The sequence below is a fragment of the Chiloscyllium plagiosum genome, unplaced genomic scaffold (assembly GCF_037043375.1).
Source record: "Chiloscyllium plagiosum isolate Xiang-an unplaced genomic scaffold, Cpla_swu_hap1 HiC_scaffold_30, whole genome shotgun sequence".
Taxonomy (NCBI): Eukaryota; Metazoa; Chordata; class Chondrichthyes; order Orectolobiformes; family Hemiscylliidae; genus Chiloscyllium; species Chiloscyllium plagiosum.
In genome coordinates this window covers 37,159,194-37,173,060 of record NW_028270168.1, presented here as the reverse complement: position 1 = coordinate 37,173,060, position 13,867 = coordinate 37,159,194, and the positions used below count along the sequence as shown (strand labels likewise).

Here is a 13,867-nt window from a genome sequence, read left to right as displayed (position 1 = left end):
ACTCTCAAAGCACATTCCCACTCTAACTCTGACACTTTTTGCGACAGGGCTGGTCATATTGATTATTCGGAGAGTTGACAACAAATCAATTGTGATATTTCATCTTTAGCATCTATTAATTGTTAGAATTTCTATCTTCCAAAGTGTTTCTGCCAGATGTTGGGAAAATCCCAAAATATTTATTTTGTGATTTGTCAGTCAGTGCTAGGCTCCCCAGAAATATAATTCTGTTTCCATTTAAAGGAACCTGGATTACCTTCTTCCCGTCTATTCGCACATAAATAGCATAGCCTCTTTCAGAAAATGGTTTTATTCATAACTTAAGTACAATAACTGATGATTTTCATGAGAAGGCTAAAAACAATAAAAAGGTTGAAGTAAGTTACCTTAAAACATTACTGCTGTTGACATTTGATACAAGCAACTTGAGTGAAATTTACAGAACAGAGAAGCTAGAAAATATAAAGAACCCAAGAGAAATATCAAGAAGGAACAGTGAGAATTAATCAACAAACCCATGTTGTGCCTGTGAAGTTATATATTTTTGTGTGCTCATTCATTCTTGCCTGGTTGACTTCGCTTTCTTTGGGGCATAGTGTCAATTTCACTGAGAAATTATATTCATTGTCATCATACTTCCTCTATTCTGACTGGGAATGGATGGCCAGTGCTAAGCTCTTTGAGTTACACTGAACTATTTTGTTCATTGCTGAAGTGATTTTCTGATTCGATAACATCATGACATTTAGAAATTTTATTTTTACTTATAATTAGTGTTCATGTTTTGCCATCCAAGCTAGTAGGTTGCAGAAGAGATTTTTTTCAACATAATTGCTGTGATCTGAAAGTGTGCTGCAAGAAGACTATCCACAAATACACTAAAAAGGGAAAAAGAACTACATTCTGGGAAAAGTTGCATATGGATAATTGGAAAACTTTTCAAGGGGCAGGTATGGATGAGCAAGTGGCCAATTCTATGAATAGCTTTCTGTGTCCACTGAGAAGACCAAGATTATGATTTCAATCCTAGTAGGCCACTTCTCTGTCTAACCTAAGGCCTGTATTAATTACACTTTTCTCAACTTGAAGTTGTACTTACTCCATCTGTGGTAAGCATATTGACTTCCTAATTAAGAATAATTAGCTTAAGTGTGATCGCAAACTGCACCAATTTGAATAATGTGCCGGTATTACGCATACTTAGAGGTTCAGCGTGGTCCATAGAGAATGAAAACAGCTGTCAGAACTCCAGTTTTAGAATTACCTATTAACCACTTTAATCCTTTGCCCTCCCTATTCTTAGCATGGTATCTTAATTCTTTATTTCTCTATTCTGTATGAAATCTCCAGGAGTCTGGCATTCACTAAAAGCAACATGAAGCTAGTCTTACTACTTTCCTTTCAATTGGGGTGTCTTGTTCTATTCTTCCTTCAATCGTGGTAGTGCAAGGAGAAACCTTGCAGAACCCTTGCAGTCAAATTTCTTTCTGTTCTCATTGTATAATCGGCATAGTTTCAAGCAGTGATATCTGAAGATCAGAGAGAATTTTGCTTTACAACCCTCTAAAGTTTGAACTTTACACATTTTAAGAATATTTCAGCAGAAAATATCTACCTTGAATGTTGACCTTTTTTACAGGCTGAGATTCCCAGATGATCAGAGAAGTTGAATGAAATAGCTTAATATATGTGCTGTATTGAACAGGTGGTATTTTTACCAAAAATCAGACAGTTTAATTTTTTTTTTGTTTTCTCATGTATACATTGCAACTGAAGAGGCGTTTTTGTTTTAAACAACAAGTACTTCCCTGTGATGTTTGGGTTAAGTAGAAAGATCAATTTCAGGAACATGTAATTTGTGCACCGTCTCCAGCTCATGAACTTCAACCTGGTCAGAAAATGCACCAAAGGGCAGAAACCAGAGCTCAGCAAGTTGCAAATGATTGAAACTGATTGACCTCCACTGAGACAGTGATTCAGTATCTCCTCAAAAATACCGTTTTAAATTTCTTGGCTTCAAATTACTATGTACTTACAAATAAAAATCACAATTACTGTAGGAGGCTTTGCCTGCCAGCATAAAAACTCAGAAATTACCTCAAATCAATTCTGCAAATAGAAAGAAGATCATTGTGTTATATTACAGTTGCAAATAAATTGAGAAGAGAGAATGCGGGAATATCATAGAATCCCAACAGTGTGGAAGCAGGCCATTCAGCCCATTGAGTCCATACCAACTCTCCCATAACCACCCCATCCCTGTGACCCTGCATTTTCCATGCCTAACCCATCTAGCCTACATATCTCTGGACACTGTGGGCAATTTAGCATGGCCAATCCACCAAACTTGCACATTATTGGACTGTGGGAGGAAACCAAAGCACCTGGAGGAAACTCTCACTGATGCACGGAGAATGTGCAAGCTCCACACAGAGTGTCACCCAAAGCTGGAATCGAACCTGGTTCCCTGATGCTATGAGGTGCTACTGTGCTAACCTATATCACATCTAAATTATGTATATATTTTTAAAAGTTTTTTTTGTTGGTAAGTTGACTTTTTGAGCCACTGCAATCTTTGGATTATTGGGCTATCCGTAATGAATGGAGTTCCAGGACTTAATCCAGCATCATGAAGGATATAGTTCCATGTCTGAGATAGTGTGGCTCGATGGGGAATTTTTCCCTCCATGAGTTGCCCTTGACCTTCCAATTCTTTGCAATCAGAGGTCTGGCAGGTGGTATTGAAGGAGTGTTGAGTTTGATTTATTGTTATTACATGCCCCAAGATACAGTGAGAAGTTTTGTTTAGTGTGCTATACAGGCAGATGGCACCAGTCTAAGTGCATCAGGGTGGCAGAACAGAGTGCAGTATACAGTGTTACAGCCACAGAGAAGGTGCGGAGAAAGCGATCAACATTAACATTGGAGAGGTCCATTCAAACACCTGATAACAGCCAGGAAGAATCTGTTCTTGAGTCGATTCGTACATGTGTTCAAACTTTTATATCTTCTGTCTGATGGAAGAGGATGAAAGAGAGTCCTTGTGATCATGTCGAATTTCCTTCACCTCCTGAGGAAATAGTGATGGTGGTTTACTTGCTTGAATGTCGTGGTGATGTGAATGGACCAGGACAGATTGTTCAGGATCATCACTTCCAGGAATTTGATGCTCTCAACCATCTCCACCTCAGAACCAATGATGCAGACAGGGATGTGCCCTAGACTTTGCTGCCTGAAGTCCATGATCAGTCCTTTTGTTTTTCTGACACTGATGGAGAGATTATTGTCTTTGCACCATGCTACTAAGCACTCAATCTTTCCTGTGTTCTACCTCATCCTTGTTTGATATTCGACCTACAATGGTGATGTCAGCAAATTTGCAAATGGGTGGAATTTGGCCATATAGTCATGATGGAGTAGAGGGCTGAGTTTGCAGCCAAGTGGGGCACTGGTTTTGAGGATTATGGTGGAGGAGGTATTGTCAGCTATGCTGGGTTGCTATAGTTTATCTTATATATCTAAATATACGCACTTCTGCCATTTCTACTGTGGTAGAAGGAATCTGTGGACTGCCACAATTCAAGGAAGATGGTTCACTGTCACATTGTCGAAGGCATTTGGAGCTGACAAAAAAAATGTGGCCTTGATTGCATTGTTTACATCCAAATAAAATGAAATATTTGATTTCATAGGAAGTGTCAGAATCCATTGCATGAAATACATTTCTGAAGGTCATCCATGTCAAATCAGTGAGGTGAAAGGATACATATTGACTTTATTTTCTTCATTTGGACAAATTGTATTCTATTATGAGACATTTTGGTTCTCTGATTCTTTGAGCTGTAAAGTTTTTCTTAGAATATCTGCTTGTTCAGGAATTTATGACAAATCACACAAAGTCTACCTGTGTACAAAGACATTATGTCTCTTTCAACAAAGTTCATGCATTGTTCTCATTCAGTCTTAATGAAGCCAGTTTATCATTTTCTTTTCAGTACCTTGTGGAGGAAATCTCACTGAACGAAAGGGCACAATTCTTTCACCGGGCTTTCCCGATCCTTATCAGAACAGCCTGAACTGTTTATGGAAAATCACAGTCCCTGAAGGAGCTGGCATACAGGTATTCATATTTGTACAAAAGGCAAATGACAATTGATTTCAAATGTACCATCGAGAATCTGCCCACTGTGTAAAAACATACAAGTTATCACCATTAGAGGACTGATGTGGAATATCCTGTTAAGTGTTCACTGAATATTATGAAGTACCTATAATATAGAGATATACCATTCAGCATACCAAGTTGATGTCTGTGTTTAGGGTCCATATGACATACCTTTCTTCACCGAAACCCTATCAATATTCCTTGTTGTTTATCTCTCTTTTCTATTCTTTTGTTTTTGCTCGCCCGAGAATGCATCTATTTTATTTGATTCAATTAATCTCTGTGGTAGCAATTCTCACATTCCAACCCGTCTCAGGGTATAGAATCATAGAATTCCTGCAGTGTGGAAACAGGCCATTTGGCCGAACAAGTCCACACCGACCCTCCAAAGAGTATCCCACCCAGACCCAATCCCATACCCTCTTGCTCTATACTTCCCCTGGCTAATGCTCCTAGCTGACACATCCCTAAATACTGTGGGCAATTTTCCATGGCTAATTCACCTAACCTGCACATCTTTGGATTGTGGGAGGAAACTGGAGCACCCAGAGGAAACAGAAATGGGGAGAATGTGCAAACTCCACACAGATAGTCGCCCAAGGCTGGAATCAAACCCAGGTCCCTTGCATTGTGAGGCAGCAGTGCTAACCACTGAGCCACCGTGCTGCCCTTTTTTATCTTGGATGCTCTGTGAAATTTATTGGTGATTATTCTATGTTTATAGCCTCTGAAGAGAAATTTCTGGAATTATTCAGACAGCATCTGTGGAGGGAGAAATAAAGCTAGCATTTTAGGTCAACAGTTTTTGTCAAAACCTGAAGACGTTAAAAGTGCAACAGTTTTTAAGCATGTAGAGAGACAAGGGAATGGAGGTGAGAGGGAAAGGGAAGCTCTGTGGTAGGGTGGAAGCCAGGGATATTTCTTGCTGTTGTCACAAACTTGAATACAGGCATCCCTAGGTAGTAAATAGGTTCTGTGATGGAGTCTGTTTATTAGTGAATTTGTACATAAGTTGGAATACAATGCAGATCAATATGAAGCAGCTGTTCCTAAGTACAGGAAATGTTCATGTGTCAGGTCCTTAAAATATCATTCCTATAACATTGCATTCATAAGTACAAGCTTTTGTAAGTTGGAAATGTTTAAATCGCAGTCCCTCTGTATATCATTAACTTTTCTTCCTATTTCCATCTAGCCCTCACTTTCATGTTGTCCATTTCAAACCCTTCCCTTTCCTACCTCAAACTCTGTCTTCATTTCTGTATGTATGATATTGAATACAATTCGCTAAATCCCCAATATGTCCAGTACTTGCTGCTTTTATTTCAGATTTCCACTATTTTTAATATTTTGCTATTGTGTTAGCCTTATGGCCCCTTGTTTTGATTTCAGCTATTAATGAAAATAACTCTCAGATCCTTTCATAATATGAAACACCTTTATCACATCATTGCTCAGTGTTTGTTTCTTCGGAGAATGGAGCCCCAGCTTGTTCAATCTTTTTTGATAGGAATAATCTCAGTTCTGTAGTCATTGGATTCTTCCACTCTTGCTCTAGTTTCTCAGAAATCTTGAATTGTTCATATCACTCAAAATATGCTATGAAGTTTCTATACAAGTTTAACATTAATTATCTGTTTTTCTGTCCTGCCCCATCTCAAACTTATCCCCAGTGGCTAGTTTTTTTTTAACTGACTTTATTAATTTCCATTGTTCCTTTCTTGTGAGTTGTACCTATACCCCTGAATTTCTGTTCCTCTACCCCAATTAGATATTTAATTTTCAAGACGTATGTGGTCTTATTCCTCCTATAAAAATGTTTAAATGTTCATATTCAACTATTTTTGTCAACTAAATGCCCACCCAGTTGTGGAGACTTGCTCACTCATGTCAGAGTTTTCCTTCTGCTAATACCAGTTTGATGGCATTTCTGAATTTTAAAATTGTACTTCTGATTACTGAATCCAGAATGTTTACATAAATGGTGAAAAGCAGTGATCCCAATTAAGAATTCTTATCGAGTACAACACTATTTACCCCTGACTAATGCAGCGAACCTACACGTCCCTGAAAATTATGAGCAATTGAGCACAGCCAATTCACCTGACCTGCACATCTTTGGATTGTGGGAGGAAACCGGAGCACCCAGAAGAAACCCACGCAGACAAGGGAAGAATGTGCAAACTCCACATAGACAGTCGCCTGAGGCTGGAATTGAACCCATGTTCCTGGTGTAGTGAGGCAGCAGTGCTAACCACTGAGCCACTGTGCCAACCAGTATTGGCATTATTCTCAATATATGTAGTCTCTATAGCTTTTTAAAGCCTATATCTTCACCATATTGTTATCACAGAGGGGACTTGTAATGTATCAGGAGTTCAATGTTGACTAAGGCTAGCTCAGGCTATAATAAATGACTCAATAGATTCTGGAAGGTAAATGTGACAAATTTTGGTCTATAGCTGTTGTTGTCCCAAATTCAATATCAAACTGCTTCCCTTAAAATATAAGGCCATTTCTGATCATTGGTGTTTTCAGAAACAAAAAAACAGAAATTGCTGGAAAAACTCAACAGTCCAACAGCATTTGTAGAGAGACATCAGTTAACATTTCTGTTCGGAAGGAGGGTCACTGGTGCTGCCAGACCTGCTGTGTTTTTCCGAACAGAAATGTTAACTGATGTCTCTCTACAAATGCTGTTGGACTGTTGAGTTTTTCCAGCAACTTCTATTTTTGTTTCTGATTTCCAGCATCTGCTATTCATTCATTTTGTTTTTATTTCGTGATTTCAGATTGCCCAGCTTGAAATCATTCTTTATAATTCAGGAATATCTGTACCAATGCTGTAAAATTTCATAGATAATTCCAAATATTGCATGCAACAATGCAGGTGGCAGAAGCATTTATTTGTCTATATTTTGAATCATAAATGAAGGTCCTTTAATTCACAAGATCAAAAGTAAATGCACAGTTCTTCACCATTCCATGAGAGCACTCCCTGCGCAGTGATATCTACACATTGACTACCTTGTTGACATTGACAAACACAACTGCCTCTAGCACCCCATCCCTCCCCAAACCCCCAGCAAATAAAGTCAACAGCTTAATACCTGTGCACCTTAAAAATGTAATCTGTAAAGTCCAGTTTAAAATAAACAAAAAATAATTTATTTTTAATGGCCATTATATTACTTAGTGGTACAAAATGCAAGGCAACATGAAATAAAGATTGCTGAAACGTAATAATGCAAAAAAAATGCAGTGTGCATTATGAGAAGGAATTGGATGATTTTGTGTGAGCATTTGATGCCAATATGTGGCTGGGTAGTTGGCTACCTCTATCCTCCCGTACTTCATGGGTCTACTAAATATATTTTGTCTAAATTAATGAGGCATACCACTGGGTAGATTAATAAGAAGAAACTCCTGTCTTGAACCAGTGAGGTTCATTGTGTGATAGCAGTCTGAGTCAAGGTTACAAGAGTAAGATAGACTTGATTAATAAGACTTTATTGAGATCTTGGATAACACTTCCTTGAAATCCTAAGATGTCCAGTAGTATCTCCATATCGAAGTCTTATAATGCCGTGAATGCTTCCAAGACGCGTTCTCAGGTTTGCTGTTCACTGATGTGAAGGAATGTGTTTCAATCATGTTTCTTCTTCTTTGCAACAGCCTCCTGAAAGCAGCAACTCCTGGTAGAATTCCATTGGAATTGCTGACCCTCCAATACTTTACCATGTGGCTACTAAGCATGACTGAGGTCTAACAGCAAGTACTGCAGTGGCATTTAACATCCAAGGCATCACATGTCAGTCCAGTGTTGTCCTTTCCTGACATCAATTCTTTCTAGCAGATGTTATTCATTTGCAGTGAAGGTACAAATTTTGATGATGTCCTGCAGCACCATCCTACTCTCCCCCCATCGGTCTAGCATATGTCCATCTCAGCTTGCAGCTGGTGAGGTTATGTTTTGTAGTCTTTCAGTTTTCAGAGCATGAGAGCGCAGAACTCAGCTCTATACAGGAGATTGGACTTAAAACTTCTCATTCTGCACGGCAGTTCAATGAAAACCTAACAAAATTACACATTGCCATGAATATTACCCATGTGGACATTATTGGAGATTGAGTTTTTGAGTTAAGTCAATTGACCTGCAGCCTCTGTCATGACCACAGTTTTTAACCCCTGAGTACCTAAGGGAACTTCAAACTTTAATCGCTACTTTTTGTTAATATAGTCAAAGTGGCTGTAAATGTAAATTCTGTGGCTTTCACGAGTGAGAGACCTTGGAATGTCACACTTTGGAAAGGTTCAATGGCAGGAGTTTCAAAGTGAGTAAGTGGAGTACAAACAGAACGCTATTATCCTGGGCGCTGTCTCAGAGCATGAACATGATTTTTAAAAAAAGAAGTAGTCTGGGCAGAGATATGCTTGTGTTTTCCCCTTTCAAGAATACATATGGACATTGTTCAACCATGCTCCAATCTGTATTAGTGATCTGATATCCTAGCGTGTGGACTCAGGAGCTCTGATGTTCACAGCTCTGAGAATGACAAATGAACATCCTTGACACACATGTAAGGAAAGAAAAGGTGAAGGCCGTCTCTGACCAATGAGTCAATGAGCCACCAAGCCAAAGGAAACAGGATCCAAGAATTTCCATGAACCAAGGATCCCAGCATCAACTGCTTAATGTCAACATTCCAATATCTATTCTTCACAACAACACAGAAACTGGCGAGAATATCTTTTTTTAAACGTTTATCTTTCTTTTTGACTCATTTATTATTCCTACAAAGGGGCAACCATCTGGCAACCATAAGCCAGAGTTTGAATGTCAGGCATTCTGCCTGGAAAATTCCCCACACACTTCAGTTGATGAGGCTAATTAGTGATCGTTAATTGCTGATTTAAGAGTTTCAACAGACATCAGGGCAAGAGGGTTGTCTGAGAACTTTCTCACACCAAATCTAGTTGGTGCAGGGGTGGGAGGGTAGCAGGGTCTCCAGCAGAGTAACCTCCGGCCTCATCAAATTCTTCACTCCTGCCTCCAAACTCACCTGGAGGCAGCATTTAATCTAATGAGGAGCCACCGGACTCAAAATGTTAACTCTGCTTTCTTCCCAGTGATGCTGCCAGACCTGCTGAGTTTCACCAGCAATTTCTATTTTTGATTCAATCCCACATTTGCCTCTGGATATTCAGCCATAAATGTTGGGGCTTTTATAGGGTGGTGCCTGTGGTAGATATGGATATTGTTGTTGAAACCTGTAGCTTTGATTTCAAAGTATGAGTTCATGTGTCAGAACGGTGTCAACCCTTATTTATGAACCGTGCTCTAAGATGTCAGAGTGCATGACACACAGGAGAAATCAATTGCATCTCATACAGGAGGAAATGTGAGACAGACTGGGATGAGAGATGAGCAAACACAATTTTAAGTTGAGGGGTTTCTAGGAAGCTTTGTGAAACGGGGATGTAGTAAGGAATGGATTTAGAAGAGACAGTGCAGAGGTATTGGCTTAAAGATGAGGCACAGACTGCAGGAAATGAGCAGTATTGGTTATATTATGAGTTTCACTTGTGAAGATTCACAGGATTGATGTCTGTTCTGTAATTAGATTTCTCCATGTGGGTGTCCATTGAACTCTGGTTAAGTAATAATAACTGAACAGGATTTCTATTCATTCAGTTCCTAATAGTCATTTATTATGTAACAGTGTATGATTGTTGAGATTAATTGAGTGTAAATGTCATAGATCTGCTTTCTACAAATTACATTGAAACGTACATAACGAATCTGTCCATTAAGTCTACAGTAGAAACCAAAAAACACACAGTGCAGAACTTTAAAGATTGGGTGTTATTTTTTAAAACTGATCCTTTTAAATTTAGTTGCTGTTTGAATATTCAGCTAAAGGAGCCATTTTTGCCTTGAGAACAATTTATTAAAATGAACCATTAACATAGACACAGTGATTGCAAGTAATCTGCCAGATGACAATGTAAATCATTTTAGCCAGGCATATGATTGTATAGAAAATGTTTGGGGGTGTCAAATGTAATGGATTGCCAAGCAGACAAAATCAATAGGCAGAGTAAGCACAATACAATTTATTAAACAATTTCCATACTTAGTTACAATTATACAATGTGTTTCCTAATAAACTCTGTAAGATGTAACTTGTGAAACAGCTTACCAAACCTCAAGCATGATTGCAGTCTTAAAATATGATGTTGATCTCAACATGAATTAATATTCCAAGCCTCAGTGGAATGGGGCATTTTATTGAAAATTTAAAGGGTGACAGATGGACCAGATATCTTGGACTCTGGATGATTCTTTTCACATCCTCACAGCGTGAAACAGAAGGTAATCTATTCCAGCACAGTTACAGATACTGTATCACCAGCTCTTTGATCAGAGGATGCATTGTTAATTTCCTGTTTACACCAACTACCATGTGTAGCGGGAATACTGATGGCATTACTCACAATGCATTTTCTTGTTTATTTTGTGGCTGCATACTCTGCTCCTTGAGAAAAGCTGTCAATGGCTGAGAACCAAGGTCAATGCTAATCTATGCTGGCAGGCCATTGAGCATTGTCCAGGTGAAATATGATAAAGAGAACCTGGTGGGAAGGATTTCATGTTGGACATTGATTTAATTAGCAGGAGAGTGCTATCAGGTTATTTTTGGAAGCTGCATGTGGTCCTCCCTACCGACTTGACCCCATTCCTTCAGGTTTTCGAAAATACATCTTCATAAAATGTTTCTGCATGGCAGAAGAGGTTGGTCTGTTCCAAATGTGAACTTCCTTTTGTGTGCTCTAATAATCTGTAATAAGCAAAGTTTCAGTCAACTCAACTGGTCCGATGTTTCCTTTTCTTGTGGTAGTCATCCACATGGCTCTTTTGAATGAAAGAAACAATTTAATGCCATGAACATGACTGAATATCAATCAGTCTTATGCTGCTTAGAACTTGAGCAGAGGATATTCAAATTCCCTCTATAAAAACTTGATTCTACTTTGTAAATCTTATCTGATATACTGATTTAACTGAGATGCATATACTAATATATGACTAGCTAAATTAAAATTAATATCATATTTAATTGCTATTTCAGATTCAAGTTGTCAGCTTTGCTACTGAGCATAACTGGGATTCACTGGAGGTTTTTGATGGTGGTGATATTACAGCAACAATGCTTGGCAGTTTCTCAGGTAATTTTGTCTTATCATTGAGGTTCCAATATTGGCGATAATCATGTTCTTTTTTGAAGTGGATTTAGCACATAGCCCATGCTGTTCATTAATATTCTCAAAAGATCTGGCAGAAAGCATCGACATACATTTTGCTCACACACTTTACATTTATGGCACATCTTCTGTCCTCTTGGCTCCAATACCTGAAGGTAAATTTCCTGGACTTCTTGAAATAGTTTTAAAAAATATCCATCAAAATGCACAAAGCTAATCAAAGCTGTGATTTTAATGTGAAAGAAAGTGAATAGATCTGTAATTGAAAATGAAATTCAAGTTTTTAAGAATGGATATCAAATATTCAGAAAGATGTAGAGAAGAAGTGAGGGTGGGTCAAAGCAGATATTGTCAGGACAGGTATGGATGAATAATCTTTTAGGGATCAAAGACTGCTTAAGAACAATTTCCCTTCGACTTGAAACATGAGGTAGCATGTTAAGTTATGTTGAAGTACTTTGTGAAAGCGTTAAATTCAATTAACTAAGTAACTTTTGATGGTAAGGATAATAAAGATTCTTGCCTTTAAACATCAGCTAAATATTAGTGTTCAAAGGTTTCAGGTCTAAAATATGACACCTTCAGTCTTGCTGTCACATATATGATGTTCCTCTGCTAACAGTGATTGTTCTGCAGATAATGGTGGAGGTCACATTTCATCTGTGCATCCTACATTATCTATTCCAGTACAGCAACATATCCACAAAGCTGTTGTGAAGGGCATTAACAGTTAAGATTATAAAATGCCTCTGGTAGTTTGTGACATTGAGTGCTTTAAGTATCCAAAACATTCCAAATAGCTGCAAATATCATTTTATTACATTTGATGTATTGGTTTTATTCCAGGCTCACATGAAATAATTGTTGATGACTACCTATAAATTATTAATCATTTGATGAATATGTTTTCGTTTTGGCACTGAAATGAAATGTAGTGTAAAATATTTAATTTCAGCCCTGGAGGATAATCTGAAGCTCTGTTGAAATCTACGATAACTTTGAAGATGACTTTTGCAGATATTTGGTGATAAAAATTGTTTACATTATAACTGCACAGAATTTCAACATTCTTTAGACTGGTAATGTTACACTGAGAAAAGGCTTTGCAGCTAATGGAGTCTCAATATTGTAACATTGAAGTAAAATTCCCGTTTTGTAGGTTAACAGAAGGTGACTTGTAAAATGAAATGTTTGGCTATTTTCTGAATCAGTGAATCCAGGGTCCTGTGGTGAGGGTTTATGTCCACATTCATTATCTTAGCAAGTGCTGTCAGAAGAGAAACATTTGAGTATAGGCTTCACAGTCTGCTTCAGAAAAAGGGAAGGAGGGAGAAGCAGTTGACTGCAGAACCACCTGTGCAAGGTGCTCTTAGTAGCTGTGTGTCAAGGATGTATTTACAAGAGTCCACAATTGTGATACCTCCTGACTCTCAGACGAATACTTCATAGACAATGAAAAAATGAGAAATATCATGAGGAGGGATTAAGAAGTGAAAAAATACCTAAGTTAGATGCTTGTTTAATTTTATGCATTTTTAAAGTAAAGATTTTTCTGAAAATTGACTAACAAATATGCACAATCTTGATTATTTGCATGACTTTAATTTATTTAGAGTCAAGTGTCGTAGAGATGTACAGCACGGAAGGAGACCCTTCGGTTCAACTCGTCCATGCTGACCAGATATCCTAACCTAATCTAGTCCCATTTGGCAGCACTTGCCCCATATCCCTTTAAACCCTTCCTATTCATATACCTAATTGAATGTTGCAATTGTACCAGCCTCCACCACTTCCTCTGGCAGCTCATTCCATAAAGTACCACTCTGCATGAAAAAGTTGCCCCGTTTAAATTTTTCCCCTCTCACCCGAAACCTATTCCCTTTAGTTCTGGACTCAGCCACCCCAGGGAAAAGACCTTCTATATTTGCTCTATCCTTGCCTCTCATGATTTTATAAACTTCTATAAGCTCATGCCTCAGTCTCTGACACTGTGCCTGTTTTATCAGATTCTGTCCTGTAATGATATAAAACTACAATCTGTTTGTACCATTAACCTTTTTGCATTGGTTTAATCCTGAAGATGATTTATTCTCAAGAATTTACCCGTGGGCAGTATTCAGGTGACAGCAGTTTCCCTCTCAGATGAAGAGCCAGCAAAAACCACACATTACCATTTTTAGGGAAGATCTCATTGCATTCTTCGGGCACTTTCCCCCAAGTCCCTCCTCCCTACCCTTTATCTTAGCCTGCTTGGCACACTCTCCTCATTCCTGAAGAAGGGCTTATACCCGAAACGTCGATTCTCCTGTTCCGTTGATGCTGCCTGGCTTGCTGCGCTTTTCCAGCAACACATTTTTAAGTATTGGGCCCTTCTCTGGGATCAATGATCCCAAGGAAGGACATCCCATATGCCAAGAGCTGCCAACCAATCAGAGG

General features: G+C 38.4%; 1 protein-coding gene across 1 annotated transcript in view; it reads left to right on the top strand.

Annotated features, from left to right (window-relative positions):
* The window catches only part of LOC122563724 (CUB and sushi domain-containing protein 2), a 616,258-nt gene that overhangs the window by 380,432 nt on the left and 221,959 nt on the right, over nucleotides 1-13,867 (top strand). Inside the window, exons 30-31 of the mRNA XM_087976898.1 lie at nucleotides 3,996-4,120; nucleotides 11,299-11,395. Of these exons, the coding sequence (XP_087833024.1) occupies nucleotides 3,996-4,120; nucleotides 11,299-11,395 (222 nt within the window). The remainder of the gene's footprint in view (nucleotides 1-3,995; nucleotides 4,121-11,298; nucleotides 11,396-13,867) is intronic.